General features: G+C 43.5%; 1 protein-coding gene across 1 annotated transcript in view; it reads left to right on the top strand.

The window, feature by feature from the left end:
* col28a2a (collagen, type XXVIII, alpha 2a) overlaps positions 1–17,109 on the top strand; it is a 225,029-nt gene extending 207,920 nt beyond the window's left edge. The window contains exons 29-36 of the mRNA XM_072475914.1: positions 714–794; positions 2,876–2,911; positions 8,634–8,670; positions 9,113–9,670; positions 10,630–10,880; positions 12,113–12,302; positions 13,102–13,278; positions 15,735–17,109. Coding sequence (XP_072332015.1) covers positions 714–794; positions 2,876–2,911; positions 8,634–8,670; positions 9,113–9,670; positions 10,630–10,880; positions 12,113–12,302; positions 13,102–13,278; positions 15,735–15,742 — 1,338 coding nt within the window. The 3' untranslated portion in view covers positions 15,743–17,109. The remainder of the gene's footprint in view (positions 1–713; positions 795–2,875; positions 2,912–8,633; positions 8,671–9,112; positions 9,671–10,629; positions 10,881–12,112; positions 12,303–13,101; positions 13,279–15,734) is intronic.
* Positions 17,110–18,400: the final 1,291 nt, after the last annotated feature.

The raw sequence follows: 18,400 nt of genomic DNA, 5'->3' as shown, positions 1-18,400 counted from the left end.
GTGGAGAGGATCATTTCCCTTGTGGGACAATCTAGAACTAGAGGTCTGTGGTAAACACCACTGGTCACACACTACGTGTATTACGGTACTGCCACTGTATTACAGTTAACACAGTAAATCCCAGCCTGGTGGCTCCTCCCAGCAGGCGATGTACACTCTCCTGCGCTGCTTCCATTCTGGTTCCAGCTGCAGGAGGCTCAACATCTAGTGCAATAAAGCCTCAATAGTTTCACCATTTTCGTCTCGTGGTCATTGATGGTATATCAAGGTCACTGTTTAAAAATATGGCGTCACCCATTTAAAACTGACATGAGGCAGAATGTTTTCTCTTAGACAGTCGTGAGTCTTTGGAACTCTCTTCCTGCAAAGGCAGTGGAAGCAGAGTCTTTGAATATCTTTAAGGCAGAAGTGGATAGATTCTTGGTGAGCAAGTGGGTGATAGGTTATCGGAGGTAGGTGGGTTGCGGATTTAAGGTTACTATCAGATCAGGCATGATCTTATTGAATGACGGAGGAGGCCTGAGGTGCTGAATGACCTACTCCTGCTCCTTGTTCATACGTTCTTATTTGTATGCACCCTGGAAAATTTAGATCTTTCAGATATTTTTAATAATATGTCTAGCATAAATGAAAAGGACAGTTAAATCTTGCCAATACATTGAATATAGAATCAAAATGTTGAAATCAACATTATCCTTTACTTTATATTGCAGGGTGACCGTGGTCTGACAGGTGAAAGAGGACAGAAGGGAGGTAAAGGAGATTTGGGTGATTCTGGTTCCTCTGGTATACCTGTAAGTGTATAATGTTTTCTATATTTGTTATTTAATGCTAACATTTCAGTGAAAAAGAAAAGGCATAACCATCAGATTCTCTATAAATTAACTGCTTCATATTCATTGGACATTAGCTGATGATTATTTCCTTCCTATCTCCTTGCCGCTAACAGCGATCAACTTGTGCCATATCCTCTCCTGTGTGGGCTTAAAAGTAGCACATGGTTGTAGTCGCCTACAGAAGGGGAGGAGAGAACTTCTGGTGGGCGTTTTGGGCAGGATTTCCTGGCTGGTGTAGTACAATTGAGCTTTTTATTTACGTCTCTTGATCTGATCAAAGGAGAATTGATGAGAATTCTTCAGTGGGAACAGACTTTGCATGTTTCTTTGTTGCTTTATTAGAAATGTCAACATTTCTAAAAATGCTATTAACCTATTTTTGGGAGGCAATTGTTATTTACCCATCTTGGCAAGTTTGTTTTTAATCCCCTGAAAAATTATTAATCTCTACATTAATCATTGGAAAGAAGACTCCAAGTGAAGCACTTGCAAAATGTCAGATCAAGAACCACTGGAGAAAATGTGTACATGAATATAGTTTTCCAATAGCAACTTCCATGGGAGGTCAGGAAGCAGAAAGGGAGATGCAAAGTCCCATGGTAGATTTCTGAAAATTAAGTAAATGATGGGGATTTATTTGGATGACCCCAAGATGCAATGAGGTAAATTTTCATCTTCACCACACAAACAGCAATCTGACGAAGTGTATCCTCTGCTTTTCAAAGACCCCATCCAATTATCATCTTACTGCTGGGCAACAACAGCTGGACTATCTGCTTCACCAGATTATCGCCCATGCAGTGAAAATGAACATAATTTAGATATGAAGAGCATACCAGGGCACCACAACCAGACTGGCACAAGGCAAATCTACAGACTGTCATACACATGACAATGACCATGAAGAACGATGGAGTCCCACTACTATGAGCATGTAATCTCAATTGACACACCACTGTAATGCTGAGCAAGTGTTTTCAGATGAGATGTTTCAAACTGAGACTTTGCCAGCTGAAGCAGGCAATAAAAGTCTCATGGCATTAATCAGAGAAGACATTTATCACTCTTCCAAATTAAGATTACTGGCCATTTGTTTCATTCCTTTCTGTGAGATGTTACTGTGTTAAATTCACGCTGTGGTTTGTCCAATCTCTGTTATTCTTTGTGAAGTGCTTTGGGAGATATATATTCAAGCCTTTCTTTGTAGATCTACAGGAAAAGGACAATTTTAGCCCACGCTGCCAAGTAGAAACCAAATGTGTGTGGGTTAAAATCTTGCAAGTGTGCTTGCTACCTGGTGCCATTTTAACTGTTTGGTTTGTGGCTCTACGTCACAGGCAGATAAAGGTCTTGTCAGTCTTTTAAGTGATGAAGTCAGGTGATGCAATTCAGACCCTAATGTATTTTTACTGTTGTGACGATGACAGAATGTCAAAGCCTCATTTGAAAATGGGCAACAAACAGGAAAGGCCAAAAGATTAAGTCATTGGTGTTATTTTTAGGTTTTCTCATTGTTGGGAGAATTAAGAGTCCCTGTAAGTTAGTAGATACATGCAGTTAACCGGCTTAAGACTACAAAAACATCATTAAGATACACCGAATGGTATCACACCCTACAACATATGCCTTTGGGTCCCAGAATGGAAACTTTAGAACGCCTCTTCCCTCCCTTGATTGCGATCAACTCTGGCCCTCCATCCCTCACTTCTTCCTTTGTACTAGGGACTTTTTCCTCTGCTACCCAGTCATTATCTCCTTCCATGCGAAACCCTGCTTCCATCCACCAGCTCGTCTTGACTTTCCTGTGGGAGTCTGGGCACTGCTACATTGTAATGAAGCAAACCAGCCAGTTCACACCAATTTCCTATTCCAGGTCCACTCCATGTGGCAACAAGGCTAAAATTACTCTCAATATCTTTGCAATATTTTGTTACAATTATACCTATAGGTAATGTGTTAAAATAGTTCATGGCACTATCTTTTTGATATTTTACTTGTTTTTATTCTAACTAATTTTACAATTGCTTCCAATTGCTTAGGGTAGACCTGGAGTAAAAGGTGATCCTGGCTTGACAGTGAGTAATGGTTATTTTCACATAGAACCATGTAGATACACCAAAAGGCATTTCACAATGTACCACATAATCGATGTTCACAAATTTAAAGCCCAAACTGCAGGGCAGTGTGGTTGAATAGTGGTTAGCACTATGGTTTCACAGCGCCAGGCTCCCAGGTTCAATTCCCGGCTTGAGCCACTGTCTGTGCGGAGTCTGCACGTTCTCTCTGTGTCTGAGTGGGCTTCCTCCGGGTGCTCCGGTTTTCTCCCACAAGTCCCGAAAGACGTGCTATTAGGTAATTTGGACATTCTGAATTCTCCCTGTGTACCCGAACAGGCGCCGTAATGTGGCGACTAGGGGCTTTTCATAGTAACTTCATTGCAATATAAGCCTACTTGTGACAATAATGATTATTATTATTAAAGAGGCAGTGGCAGTGTGGATACAAAATTGACTATGGGAGAGAAAGCAGAGATTAATGGTAAAAGTATGTTTCTCAGAATTGAGGGAAGTGCTGTTCTTCGGGGATTGGTGCTAGGACAAGTGCTGGTGCTAGGACCATTGCTCTTTTTGGTATATATTAATGCCCTGGACTTGTACAGGACACTTATTGAAAATCCATAGATGACTCAAAACTCTGAAATGTGGTTAACAATGAAGAAGATAGAAACAGACTTCAAGAGAACATAGACTTGTGAAAGGGACAAATGAAAGGTGACGCAGTGATGTGTGAACTGATACATTTTGATGAGATGGGGCAATATTAAGTAAATGATACAATTTTAAAGGGAGTGCAGGAGCAGATGGACCTCAGAGTGCATGTACATAAATCTTTGAAGGTAGCAGTACAAATTGAGAAGGCTGTTGTAAAATATACGTGCTCCTTGACTTCATTATGATAGAAGCCCATCAAGTCTGCATTCGAAAGATCACCCTACCTAAGTCCAGTAACCTTACAAATGGCAATTTAACCGGAGCACCCATAGGAAACCCACGCAGTCAAGGAGAGGAAGTGCAAACTCCACAGTCACCTGATGTTAGAATCAAACCCAGGTTCCTGGAGCTGTGAGACAGCAGTGATAACCACTGTGCCGCCCTGATAATTAATAGAAGGATTGAGTAAAAATGCAAGGAACTGATGCTCAAATTTTATAAAATACTAACTTTTTTAAAATTTAATTTTTACGGGATGTGGGCTTCGCTGGCTAGGCCAACATTTGTTGTTCATCCCTAATTGTACTTGAGAAGGGGTGGTAGCTGCCTTCTTGAATCGCCGCAGTCCATGTGGTAAAGAAGCTGAAATTTGTTTTAAGTTCTGGACACCACGGGCGGGACTCTCCCCTACCCGGCGGGGCGGGCGGTCCCGGCGGCGGGGAGTGGCGTGAACTCCTCCGGCATCGGGCCGCCCCGAAGGTGCAGAATCCTCCGCACCTTCAGCGGCTAGGCCGGCGCCGGAGTGGTTTGCGCCCCGCCAGCCGGCGCGGAAGGGGCTTGGCTCCACACCAACCGGCGCCAAAGGGCCTCCGCCGGCCGGCGCGAGTTGGTGCATGCTCGGGAGCGGCAGCGTGTGCTGGCGTCATCCCGGCGCATGCGCAAGGGGGGGGGGTTCATGTCCACGTTATCCATGGTGGAGGACCACAGCAGCCGACGTGAGGAATAGAGTGCCCCCACAGCACAGGCCCGCCTGCGGATCAGTGGGCCCCAATCGCGGGCCAGGCCACCGTGGGGGCAACCCCCGGGTCCAGATCCCCCTGCGCCCCCCCCCCCGAGGACCCCAGAGGCTGCTCGCGCAGCCAGGTCCCGCCGGTAAGTACATACTCTAATTTACGCCGGCGGGACAGGCCGAAAACGGGCGGCCACTCAGCCCATTGCAGGCCGGAGTATCGCCGGGGTGGGGCCGCTACCAGCGGCCACCGACCGGCGCAGCGCGATTCCTGTCCTCGCCAAATCCCCGCCGCCGGTGGGGGCGGGATTCACACCGCCCCCCCCCCCCCCCCCCCCCCCCGGTGATTCTCCAACCCGGCGGGGGGTCGGAGAATCCCGCCCCACATTTTAGAAAGGATTTCAAGGCCTGAGAGATAAGGTTAAGTCATGATCCCAACAGTTATCTGGGATCGTACCAGCTGGTATCATCCAGCACTGTCTTCATTGGAGTTTGTGCGACTCCTAATTTACAAGTGGCCACAACATGAATCCATCTGTCCCGTGCATCCAGAAAATCCAGTACCTAGCTGCCTTCTGAGACTGGCAAGGGCTGCACCCACCACCTCCATGGAACATCTTGTGTATGAGGGCGTCCAAACACGTTCTCTTTTTTAATAAAATCTTTCAGGGATCCAGTCCAAACAAGGCTGCCTGGAAAACACGAGAAATGGCGAGCACCTAATGGAGCCAGGTCATTGTCATTTTCCAATGGATGGTACAAGTCTCTGCTGAAGTTACAGCACAAGTCCAGAACAACGGCAAGAAAATTATTTTATCCTTAGAACAAGGTTGCTATATATAGCATACTAGATAAAATAACCAAGGTTATTTATGAAGGTCCCGTCTTTTCAACCTCGCCACTTGCCTGAGGTGTGGTGATCCTCAAGTTAAATCACCACCAGTCAGCTCTCCCCCTCAAAGGGGAAAGCAGCCTATGGTCATCTGGGACTATGCGACTTTATCTTTTACTCAGTAAAATATTTGTTCAGAGCTAGTACTTTATAATATTGCACTCTGCAACTTCAGTAAACTGAGTACCTTATGAGTCCTCTGGACAACTGTTTATGATACTGGACTAGAAACCCATGGACTCTATTTTTAGTTAGATCGCACCGTATTTCTGAATACAGTCCCAGATTACGTGGTTGACCTAACATTCCTCCAGGAGCACTAAATACTGCCGTGCTAATGTAGAGCACGAAACAATACACAGGAAATAATATTTGAGAACAGATTAGTTTATGTTGGTGATGCATGACTGTCACAGGTCTAGGATATTGCCTTAGCTATTCTGTCAGATACAGTGGTGCTAGACACCTCTGTAAGCTGTCCGAGCATTTGAGGTATCTGAATATGATCTGCACTGGATATTTGTGTCATTGCCATACGTTCTTTTCATTTGCCGTGACTTTGCGCCCACGTTCGCCATGAGCACAACTGGTGATGTGGGTGAAAATATCGTGAGACTGGGGAAAAGAGAATCTCGCTGGTGAGATCATGTTTTCTGATTCTCCCAGCCCCTGGCCGCTGACCTAATGAGGTTCCTGCCCAGGAAGGTTGGCAACCTCATTTAAATGCATTTACACATAATTAGTGGGCTTTCCCGCCATATTGTCCCACCACATTAGGAATTTCTCCCCTCGCCAACATATCATGTGGCGAGGTTTTTTCAAATAAATTTAGAGTACCCAATTCATTTTTTCCAATTAAGGGGCAATTTAGCGTTGCCAATCCACCTACCCTGCACATCTTTGGGTTGTGGGGGCGAACTCCAGATGGACAGTGACCCAGAGCCGGAATCGAACCTGGGGCCTCAGCACTGTGAGGCAGCAGTGCTAACCACTGTGCCACCATGCTGCCCCCTGTAGTGAGGTTAACTGTTTTTATGGTAGCACAGTGGGTAGCACTGCTGCCTCAGGCACCAAGGACTCAGGTTCCATCCCGGCCCTGGTCACTGTCCATGTGGAGTTTGCACCTTCTCCTCGTGCCTGTGTGGGTCTCACCCCCACAACCCAATGATATGCAGGGTAGGTGGATTGGACATGCTAATTTGCCCCTTAATTGGAAAAAAATAATTGTTTTTTAAAAATGTGAACCCGCCGGGGGCACATAGGTACGTATAGTCCTCAGGGGGAGAAGGGCAGGCCCGAGCAGTACCCTGGCACTCCCTCTGGAGCAGTGCCAAGGGGGCACTTCTGAGGTGCTCCTTTGGGGGGAGTTCCCCATCTCGGTTTTGGGGAGGGGGGAAGGTTTTCTCTTGTGCATGTGGTGGGGGGGGTGGGCGGGGTCCCCCATAGGGGTGGGCGGGGTCCCCCATACTGAGGGGATCCATCTGTGTGTGAGGGGTTCTTGTGTTTTCTATCGGGGTTTGGAAGGGCGCCCCAATCTCGGGATTCCCGGTTGCTGGCTTTTTATGGCACCACCCTGCCAGCATGAGTGCTGTATTATCTGCCAAGAAAAGCTGGCTGTGCAGCAGGTGAGCTGTGGACTGGTGTCTCCCCGACACCCTCCCACCGCCCACCCCTCAACCAGCGCTCTGCGCAGAAAATAGAAAATTCCACCTAATCTCTGATGCAGACTGAACAATTGATGAGATGAGTCCAGATATAAATCTGATTTATTTCATAGTGAGTGAACACAGAACAATATGAAATGAAATGAAAATCGCTTATTGTCGCAAGTAGGCTTCAGATGAAGTTACTGTGAAAAGCCCTAGTCACCAAATTCCGGCGCCTGTTCGGGGCTATGTTCAGATTAATTTAGTTCATCCAGTACAATTTTCTTCACAAAATTAATATAAAATAATGATTACACCATGTTTTCCCACATCAGAAGGTCATGTTTGACCCCTGCATTGAAAAGTTCTTGCAGCCTTGGCTGCTTTTGCCACTTTTACTACACCCGAGTTATCTGACTTTATCTCCTTCTGTGTATGGTTGAAAAGGAAGTAAGTGAAACACCTTTACCAGTGCCCAGGATCATAGATTTCCCAACATAATGACTTGCTAATTGTTTACAGTCTGTTCAGAGAGCCACTTATTGAGCATGTTAATCACGTATCTCCTCAGTGCCATTTTTCTAACTTGTGTGAATACATTTTGCTTTAAAGCAACATTTAAAAGTCTTTTTCCAAATCAGTTTTTGGCAAAATGATCAAAAAAGCTAAGGGAACATGACATTGACATATTCATGCTTTTATTTATTTTGGGCGACATGATCATCAAGTGGAGGGGTGCTTGTACTGCATCATAAATCATTTTTCTGCTTCCCACCTATGTTATGAACATTATTGATTGATTGATTGATTTATTGTCATATGTACCGAAGTACAGTGAAAAGTATTTTTCTGTGGCCGAGGGAACGTACACAGTACGTACATAGTAGACAAAGAGAATAATCAACAGAGTACATTGACAAATGGTACATCGACAAACAGTGATTGATTACAGTGCAGAACAAGGAGCCAAACAAAGCAAATACATGAGCAATAGCAGCATAGGGCATCGTGAATAGTGTTCTTACAGGGAACAGATCAGTCCGAGGGGGGAGTCGTTGAGGAGGCTTGTAGCTGTGGGGAAGAAGCTGTTCCTATGTCTGGATGTGCGGGTTAAATACTCCCAAGTGAGGTTTGCACATAAGCAGATTTAAATAAATTCCCATCTGCTTCCATAATATAGCTGAGGAAAGAAATGTACAAATGTACTGCAGGAGGCGTCCAGTGCATGCTACATCCAACCTCTAAGTATGTCATTATCAGAAAGAAGAAAGGTATCCAATTTTCCAGCACTGTCATTCTTCATTTTCATTATCACCAACTTCACACATTTCACTTTAAAAAAAAAACTGGTTCAAGGTCTAGCTTGTGAATATTTTTACTTCTTGTAACTTGTTAATGCAGAGATATTTGCTGACAAATCATCTCTCCAGAAATGTTCTGTTCATGACATATATGACAAATATGAATGCCTGGTATTAACAAAAAAAATTAATGCAAATATATTAATTATTTTCATTTTGAATTTATATAAATAATTAGAGGGAGGACATCATCAGAATGATAAAAGAAATTTGTGGTGAGTTATCTGTTGAAAACTGATCATTTTGTTACCATAGTGCTATCTATCCTAAGTCTGTATAGTTGGTAAAACCATGTAATGAAGAACGATTTTGTTCCACATTTCACTGCCTAGATATTCAAACCTAGAAGGAGAATACATTTTTAAAATTATTTTTTTTGTGTTCCTTCAAATATTTTTAACTGTTATAATGATAAATAAATTCAATGCATTGTCAATTTTACTATTCAAATTGTTACATGTCTTTCAACAATGACAAAGTTCACACGGGAGTTGTTCAGTGCAAACATTAATCTGTTATTTCTAGTGCACCACTTAAATTATCAAAAATTTTAGTTTACTTTAATATTGTAAATATACATTTTGATATACTGACTGTGATTAAACATGAAGAGATACTATTTAAATAATGTACTATTTCAATTATTTTTCTTAACAGGTTGTGGAATTAAATGTAAAGAAAGGCCAATGGAACTTGTCTTTGTGATTGATAGCTCAGAGAGTGTGGGACCAGATAACTTCGAAATTATAAAAGATTTTGTCACTGCACTCGTTGACAAAGTGACGGTTGGTAGAAATGCCACCCGAATTGGTCTTGTGCTGTACAGCTTGGAAGTACGATTAGAATTTGGTCTAAGTCGATACTTGACACAGCAAGATGTCAAACAGGCAATTAGGAAAATGTTGTACATGGGAGAAGGCACGCACACAGGAACCGCCATCCGCAAAGCAACACAGGAGGGATTCTATGGAGCTCGGCCTGGTGTGAAGAAAGTTGCTATAGTATTAACAGATGGACAGGCAGACAGAAGGGAGACTGTTAAACTGGATGTTGCTGTGCGCGAGGCTCATGCTGCAAACATTGAAATGTTTGCCATTGGTATTGTAAATGCCACAGACCCAACTCAAGCTGAATTCTTACGTGAACTGAACCTAATTGCTTCAGATCCTGATGCTGAGCACATGTACCTCATTGATGATTTCAACACTCTTGCAGGTTAGCGTCATGTCTGTTGGATCATCACTTGATGCTTTTTCCAACTATAAGGGTGTTGAGGACAAAATTTTACTGTGTTACAATTACTGCTTAGCTAAAAAATTCAGTATTAATCATACTAGTATTAGATCTCCAAACTGGAGATCAAGCTTCAACTTCAGTCTCCATTGTAGTAGTTATTATAGGGCATAATTTTTCTCATCTTTGCCAAGTCAGGACTTTGCATTGACAAAATTTAGGTCCCTTTTAGATCACTTGAACACATCTCCTCATGCTCAACCATGGAGTGGCATCTGTAGAAAGGTAAAAAGATTGCATGATCTTCATTTCCAACCATTAAGAATAATGAGGTTGGAGGGGGATAAGTTGGGCAAAGCAAGGAGGAGAAATTCTTATATATTTAATAAGGGCACGGAGAGTCTATACCGAGTAAAATGAGAACAATGTTTAATTTACACAAACAATACATAGACTATCCGGTAGATCCCTACCGGGTTCTTGGTGCCTTACTGGCCGACCTTATATACACTGAGCAGGGGAGCTCGTACTCCGCACGGAGCATGGAAAAGACAATATAGGTCCTGTACGGGATTTTACAATATAGAACAGTTAGATTTATTAAAATATATTAACTGTTAATATATTTACCCTTTCATAACTATTCCACAAAGCTTTGAATGTTATTCAAATGTTAGTTTAAAAAAATTACTGAATGAGTTAGCTTAACAATGGGTGGAGCAAATTGCTAAGTTTATTTTTCTCCTCAGAGAGCAGAAAACTGAGTGGGCAGTTATCCCAATAATTGTGTATCCTCCAATTGCCTAGACATTGTGTATTGTGGCACTGGCTGAGCTGGCTGAAAGTGATTGTTACAGAGTTAGATGGCTTTCATGAAAATAAGGAGAATGCAATGTGAATTGCAAGAAAAAATAATAGTTTTTCTTTTCTCCCATTTTTAGCTCTGGAGTTGAAATTGGTCAGACAGTTCTGTGAAGATGAAAATGGTGCATTGATATACAATCGAATTAGAAATGGAGTAATAACAAGCAGAAGTCCATTATATTCAGTTCCTAGTTCTACACATACCAGAAACGAAATTGAATCAAGCTCTGCGAAACCTAGGCAAACAATTGTATCTGGAAAGATTAAAGTAACTGCACAAGTGGAGCCATCTCCATCTGGATCCATCACTGTAGGAAAAAATTCAAAGGTCAGTGAACAGGTACCAATTGGTCTTGTCAATTCTGCATGAAAATTTAGTTCATATTGTTATACATTATTCGCCAGCATGCCTCTGTTTCAAAAGTGGAGTTGTTGCCTATGTTTTGTATCGAGTCAAATCTAAGAACTTAACTCAGCAGGGATTGAGGATAAAAGATTTTGAAAATGATTAGTGGAATTGTCACCAATAATAGTTTTGATTTATTATGTTTTAACATAGACATAGAAAATAGGAACAAGAGGAGGTCATTCAGCCCTTTGAGCTGGCTCCACCATTCAGTAGGATCATGGCTGATCATCCAACTCTGTAACCTGTTCCTGCTTCCCCCCCACCCCCCCAATATCCTTTGGTCCCAAGACCTATATCTAACTCCTTCTTGAAAATATAAAAGTTTTGGCCTCAACTGCTTTCTGTGGTAGAGAATTCCACAGGCTCCCCACTCTCTGTGTGAAGAAATTTCTCCTCATCTCCGTCCTAAATGGTCTACCCCTAACCTCCGACAGTGACCCTTGGTTCTGGACTATCCACCATCAGGAACATCCTTCCTGCGTCGACCCCGTCTAGTCCTGTTGGAATTTTATAGATTTCTATGAATCCAGCGAATATAATCCTAACCGACTCAATCTCTCCTCTTACATCAGTCCCACCATCCCAGTAATCAATCTCGTAAACGAGGTGGGCACTGCCAAGGGAAGGGACCTGAAAGGGGGCGTGGTCTTGAGGGGCACCCCATAATGGAGTGTCGCTCACCTGCGGGGCAGTGCGGCGGGGGGCTGCTGACGTTGATACCGGTGATTGTTTTAAGGGGGGGTGCCTGATGCCAGTGAGAAGAGGCGGAGCCGGAAGGGAGACCCTTTGAGAGAGCCCCAGTGCCAGCGATCCTCGGGGGGATGGGGGACCTTGATGTCACTTAGAGTTCGGGGCGCAGCAAGTGTGGCTGGATTGCGTTGTGGATTTCACCTAACCCACCCAGAGTGAATTTCACCTTGTTTCCCGCCGGAGATCACACTTAGAAATGTTTGGGGAGAATTCCGCCCACTATTTAATTTTCCTTGTAAGCCATGGTTTGGCCCCCTTTCCTGTTTTATTTTTGTGCAAGACAGGAATGAACAATTGTTGCAGTTCACCCATGCCTCTTTGAATGTTTGCCATTGCCTATCTACCGTCACTGTCATTTCCTTCACATACACGATCAGTTGTTGATATTTCATATCATGCAGGTGAACCAAAATCCAGAAGCACATGATAAGAAGAATGAAGACTCAAAACTTGTTACCTCATCATCTCAGTCAAAGGGCAGTAGCTCTCGTTCAATCAATAAACAAGTTCCAGATCTACATTCACAATCTGTTAAGCCAGTGACAGAATCCACATTGTCCATATCCTCAACATTACAAATTCCAGTTTCAGGTAAGATCTTAATTTGTGCATAAATTATGATGATTTAAGTCTGCTAACTAGAGTGGTCAAGTACCACGGTACATTAGAATGCAGCAGAAGAAGTGGGTATGAATTTCAGATTTGATTGCTAGAATAATTGAAGGATACTGGTTTAATTAAACTGGGATAGCATCAAAGAACAGCAGTAAAATATTGTAAACATTCAGCTTCTCTTACAAGGTGTTAAATGGCACAAAGAAGTCTGGATGAGTATTGCAGTTTGAAGATATCTTTGAGATTGGGCGTTGTTAGCCCAGTGAAGATGGGCAGTTTTTCTACACCAGAAAAATGTGTGAGAAACGTATAACTTTTTCCTTCGACTAATACCCTGGGGTGATACTACAAATAAAATGCTACCAACTTGTCTTGAGAAAAGTCACTGCACTTCATACAATTCTGGGAAGTGACGAAGCCTTTATGGCAGCAAGTCAATCTTTAACAGTAGATGGGAAAGTTATATAGTGCCCTTAATGCTAATTAATTTATTTGAATTTGATGAAACATTATGAGCCGGATTTTCCATCCCCCCATTGCATGTTTTCCAGCTGCGGAGGCACCTCACCATTGGCCGTAAGTAGGATCTTCCAATCCTGCCGGCAGGAAGGGCCGGAAAATCCCATCCTGTGATTCCAAATATAAAATCTACAATAAATTTTCATTGCCAAATTATTATTTTTCAAACATATTTCAATTATTTTGGTCAATTAATTCTTAAAGCTGACCTACTTTTCAACTTATGATGCAAATATGTTAATTCCATTTTTTCTAGATCCTCTCTGTCAACTGCGTTTAGACCAAGGAACATGCCGTGACTATGTAATTAAATGGTATTATGACAAACAAGCAAATGCTTGTGCACAATTTTGGTATGGTGGCTGCAGTGGAAATGCTAATCGCTTTGAAACTGGAGACAAGTGCAGGAAGACTTGTGTAATTTCCAGTGCAGGTATGATCTTTAAATTACATTTTGGGACGCGACGTGGCTGGTAGATGCCGGGAGAGGCCTCCTCCGGAATTTACCTGGCTCGCCACGCCTTGCAAAATCTAACGGGATCTCGTGAGACGTCGCGATCTGGAGCCCGGCAATTGTGGGCAGGATCAGTATTTGGAAAATCTGCATATTAGACGGAACAGCTAATCTCACTGTAACATGCGCTCACCTGATCTACCCAGGAGTTTGAGGTCATAGTTTGAGGATAAGGGGTAAACCTTTTAGGACTGAGGTGAGGAGAAATTTCTTCACCCAGAGATTGGTAAATCTGTGGAATTCACTACCACAGAAAGTAGTTGAGGCCAAAATGTATAATTTCAAGAAGGAATTCGATATACCTCTTGGGGCTAAATGAATGAAGATATATGGGGGGAAGGTGGGATCAGGGTTATTGAATTTGATGATCAGCCATGATCATAATGAGCAGGCTTGAAGGGCTGAATGACCTCCTCCTGAACAAAGAACAAACAAAGAACAAAGAAATGTACAGCACAGGAACAGGCCCTTCGGCCCTCCAAGCCCGTGCCGACCATACTGCCCGACTAAACTACAATCTTCTACACTTCCTGGGTCCGTATCCTTCTATTCCCATCCTATTCATATATTTGTCAAGATGCCCCTTAAATGTCCCTATCATCCCTGCCTCCACTACCTCCTCCGGTAGTGAGTTCCAGGCACCCACTACCCTCTGCGTAAAAAACTTGCCTCGTACATCTACTCTAAACTTTGCCCCTCTCACCTTAAACCTATGCCCCCTAGTAATTGACCCCTCTACCCTGGGGAAAAGCCTGCTTCTATGTTCCATGTATATTTCTATTTATAAGGGTAATCACAAAGGAATGAGGACAGTGGGCAGCACGGTGGCGCAGTGGTTAGCATTGCTGCCTCACGGCACCGAGGTCCCAGGTTCGATCCCGGCTCTGGGTCACTGTCCGTGTGGAGTTTGCACATTCTCCCCGTGTTTGCGTGGGTTTCGCCTCCACATGCCAAAGATGCACAGGTTAGGTGGATTGGCCACGCCAAATTGCCCCTTAATTGGAATTTTTCTTTACAACAATCGACAATGGTCGCCATTAGACTTTATCCTGGGTCTCTGGATTACTAGTCCAGTGACAATACCACTACGCCACTGCCTCTCTATGTGGAGTTGAGGATTATACTTTCAGATCAGTCATGATCTCACTGAATAGCAGAACAGGCTTGATGGGTTTAAATTGCCTATTTCTGCTCCTACTTATGGTCTTAATGCAAATAACATTAGGAATAAAGTTACAAAATTCAAATTATACAGATAATGAAAATTAGCCTGACATACAAAATCTTCAGTTAGAGGGTGGTGAATCTTTGGAATTCTCTACCCCAGAAAGCTGTGGAGGCTCAGTCATTGATTATGTTCAAAGCGGATTTTGATAGATTTCTAGATACCAATAGTGTCAAGGGATACAGGAAAAGTGTTAAATGTTGTTATTGTCCACGGAACATGTGCTTTAACTTTACTCCTTCTTGTGCAGCCGCACTGCGGGAGTTTAAAATTTAATGAAGCCTGTATGGTTCCTTCTAGGTTGCTGTGCGGCCAAGCATGTGCACAGTTCGGCATGAACAGTGGTACCCTCATGCTGGTTCAATGTTCCAAAAGGATTACATTCGGTTTTGATGCCATTTGGGACTAACAGTGTTTTGATTTATGGCATAAAAATTACTATACATTAAATAGTTTACACTTCAATAATTTTGGCCCCTTTGGAGGGATGGTTGTGGCTCAGTTGGTAGCACCCATGCCTCTGAATCACAAGTTTCTGGGTTCAAGCCTAACTCCAGAGCTTGAGCAGAAACATCAAGGCTAGCAATCTACTGACAGCACTACGCTATTGGATATGACACTTTTTTAGATTAGTCGTTAAACTGAGGCTTCATCTCCCTGTTCAGGTGGATTTAAAAGATCTCATGGCACTATTTCGAAGAAGAGCAGAGGAATTATTCATGGTGTCCTGACCAATATTAGAATGTCAATCAACATCATAAAAATTGTTATCTGATCATTATCTGTGGTGACTGTCCCTTTAAGGGCAACACGTCGTTGTAAGGGTCATCTGGCCTGGGTGACCAATCGGGATTCAAGTGGGGAATCACCCCAGGGGGAGGAGTTCTAATAGGCAGAGGTAGTTTCGAGCTAGCTGTAAACATGCTGCTGCTCTTGAAGATCACTCAATAAATCCCTTTTTGTTCACTAATGAAGTCTCGGAAAGTGCATCATTGCATTATCACCATAGCTATTTATGGGGGTTTGCTGAGCACATGTTGCCTGCTGCATTTCCCACATTGCAGCAATGACTGCACTTCAAGTGTTTGGAGATATCCAGTGGCCGTGTAAAGCGCTGTACAAATGCAAATCTGTTTTCTTTTAACAACAGAATCCTGATGTGGATCCCAGGAAGATTATATTTCAGCGAATCCTAATGAGATACTGGAAACAGAAAGAAATCAATCGTTTGTGCATTTGATACATTATGAATAATATTTTAATATTTTGGTAACTATTCATAAAATTCAATTTGTATAAAGATGTTAATAGATACTTACCCTTTTTTTGTTAATTTGTCTATATAAATGCAATTCTCAGGGGGAAATGAAAGATAGAAATATTATACAGCATGTCTGAAAGACTTTCCTCGCAATAATTGCAGATCAAGAATATAGAAAAGATTAGGAAAGATATGTTTGTCTCCTTTGAAGTTTTTGTTCTATCCCATGCCAAAAACATTAATTTGACTATTTGCTGAGAAGGAGTATTTACGTAGTTACAGCTGGGAAGATGGAGTTTGTGCAAGAACTCTGGGCAAGATTCTCCAATAATGGGGCTATAAAACGCACGTGAATCACTCTGGACTTACCTGGAGAACGTCCAGGGTGATTCTTCGATTTGCAGGGGGCCAGCAGGGCCCCAGTGTGCTTCTCGCAGCTCCGGCTGCCGATACGGGGCCTTGCACTTCCAGTCGGGGTTCCGCGCATGCGCATGGCGGCGGCCTGTGTCGGACGCCCCGCGCGATTAGGCCGACCCACACCGGGACCGGCACCGAAAACATAAGCCCCCCCTCCCCAGATCGCGCGCCCCCGTCCTGGAGGCCCCTCCCCCAATGAATGATCCCCCCCAACAGGGCGGCCGCGGACTGAGTCAGCAGCCACAATGCCGACTTCCTGCCGGATGGAACCATGAGAGAACCACGCCATCAGGAACTCAGCCAGCTGCACTCGGTGAATCGCCACGGGGGCCTCTTTCAATGGCCGCACGCGATTGCCGGCGACCGGAGAATCGCGGGAGTGGCATCGGACCCGATCTCGGGTTTGACGCCCAATCTCCACCCCCGCACCAAGCTCGATTTCAGCGTGGAGGCTCGGAGAATCCCGCCCTCTAGCTTTACGAACTCTGGCTTGTTTCTAGTCAGAAGTGCATAAAATGGTATTGAAATGTCTTTTTGTGTTCTTGCCTGATAAAGACTAAAATCACTGGACTGCTTTTTTTCCCCCACTGTGTACAGCTAATGAAATCTTATGAAATCAGTATACTTTATTAGAGCTTTGTTTAGCTGGCTACAAGTACAATAATTGGAAACAAACAACAAAAGCAAGTCAACATAACTGATTGCTTTGACTCGTTAATGTGTTAAGCACCCAAGATCTGCTATAGGAAAATGGGAGATGACACCGTTCGTATGTTGCAGGAGATCTTGGGAACATTGATTTTTTTTTCCTGTCATTGTGATCTGATTTATTAAAAAATGACAAATATTTACTTGTTTTGCTGTGCTTAACATGTGGACCATGAATTTGCAGTTACACCTTTTGATATCTCAAAAATGTACCACAGGTATAAATTTACAAAATAACTATCCACTTTGTTTGTAAAACCTCAGACACTTCGCCAGTTTATTACTCAAACGATTTACCCGGGTGCCTTTCTTTGCTAGATAAACAAAGGACAAATGCAAATTTATGATTCAACCAAATTTATTATTTAACACAGTCACTCCCCTTAAATTATCCGAAATAATAATAATCCCAAAATTCTTAATACTACCCGTGCCGATAAACTCAGTCGAGCTGTGGGTCCAATTCTCTGAGTCTCAGTTGTCTCAGGGCCTCGTCCGCGAAGGAGGGTGTCGCACGCTGCTTCCCTCCGGCCTCTGTTCTGTTGTTGAATCTTCTCTCCTACCTTGGCGCCGAGTCTTCACTGGAGGGGTCTTGGGTGGTTAATCTTTACACCCCTCTTCGTGCCTTGCCAGAAAGTTCTCTGGCCCTCAGCTAATGAGGCCTCGGGACAGGGGTCATAATACGCAATGGTGTAGCCAATTGCAACTCTGCAGGCCCTCAGGAACCCAATCCCAGTTGTCCATTCCTAGATGTATTGTTTGCACATAACCTCTCTCCATATATGGTAACGGCGGGAAAACTGGGTGCCAGAATGTCTAGCTCTATCTGGGCAAACCAAAACAATCGATCCATATGAATAGGACCGATTATCTCCTGATGTGTGATTGACAGGGCAGGCCCAGACTTGTCCTGGCAGTCCGTCTGTGTTCAGTGTATTTGGACACGACCAAGTTCGAATTCCCATCAGGTCAGCCTGGAGCAGACTGCAGTTTTCATTTAAAATGTCCAATTCTTAATTGAGAGTGTTCAATTTTATATTGGGCCCAAAACATGGGCCGCTGTCCATTTTACCACAACTTTGATTGTATAGTGCTCATTGGAGGACGGTTGTGATACATGCGCTGTTTCTGCTGGTGCTGGGAGCAATTTGTTTCTTTTGGCTTCTGTGGATTGTTTAGACTTGGAAAAAGAGAGTGGGAAACCCAAAATGGTAATTGCCATTATCATAGAATTTACAGTGCAGAAGGAGGCCATTCGGCCCATTGAGTCTGCACCGGCGCTTGGAAAGAGCACCCGACCCAAGGTCAACACCTCCACCCTATCCCCATAACCCAGTAACCCCACCCAACACTAAGGGCAATTTTGGACACTAAGGGCAATTTATCATGGCCAATCCACCTAACCTGCACACCTTTGGACTGACATGACA

The sequence above is a fragment of the Scyliorhinus torazame genome, chromosome 2, assembly GCF_047496885.1.
Source record: "Scyliorhinus torazame isolate Kashiwa2021f chromosome 2, sScyTor2.1, whole genome shotgun sequence".
In the NCBI taxonomy this organism is placed as follows: domain Eukaryota; kingdom Metazoa; phylum Chordata; class Chondrichthyes; order Carcharhiniformes; family Scyliorhinidae; genus Scyliorhinus; species Scyliorhinus torazame.
This window is presented reverse-complemented; position numbering and strand designations above follow the sequence as displayed.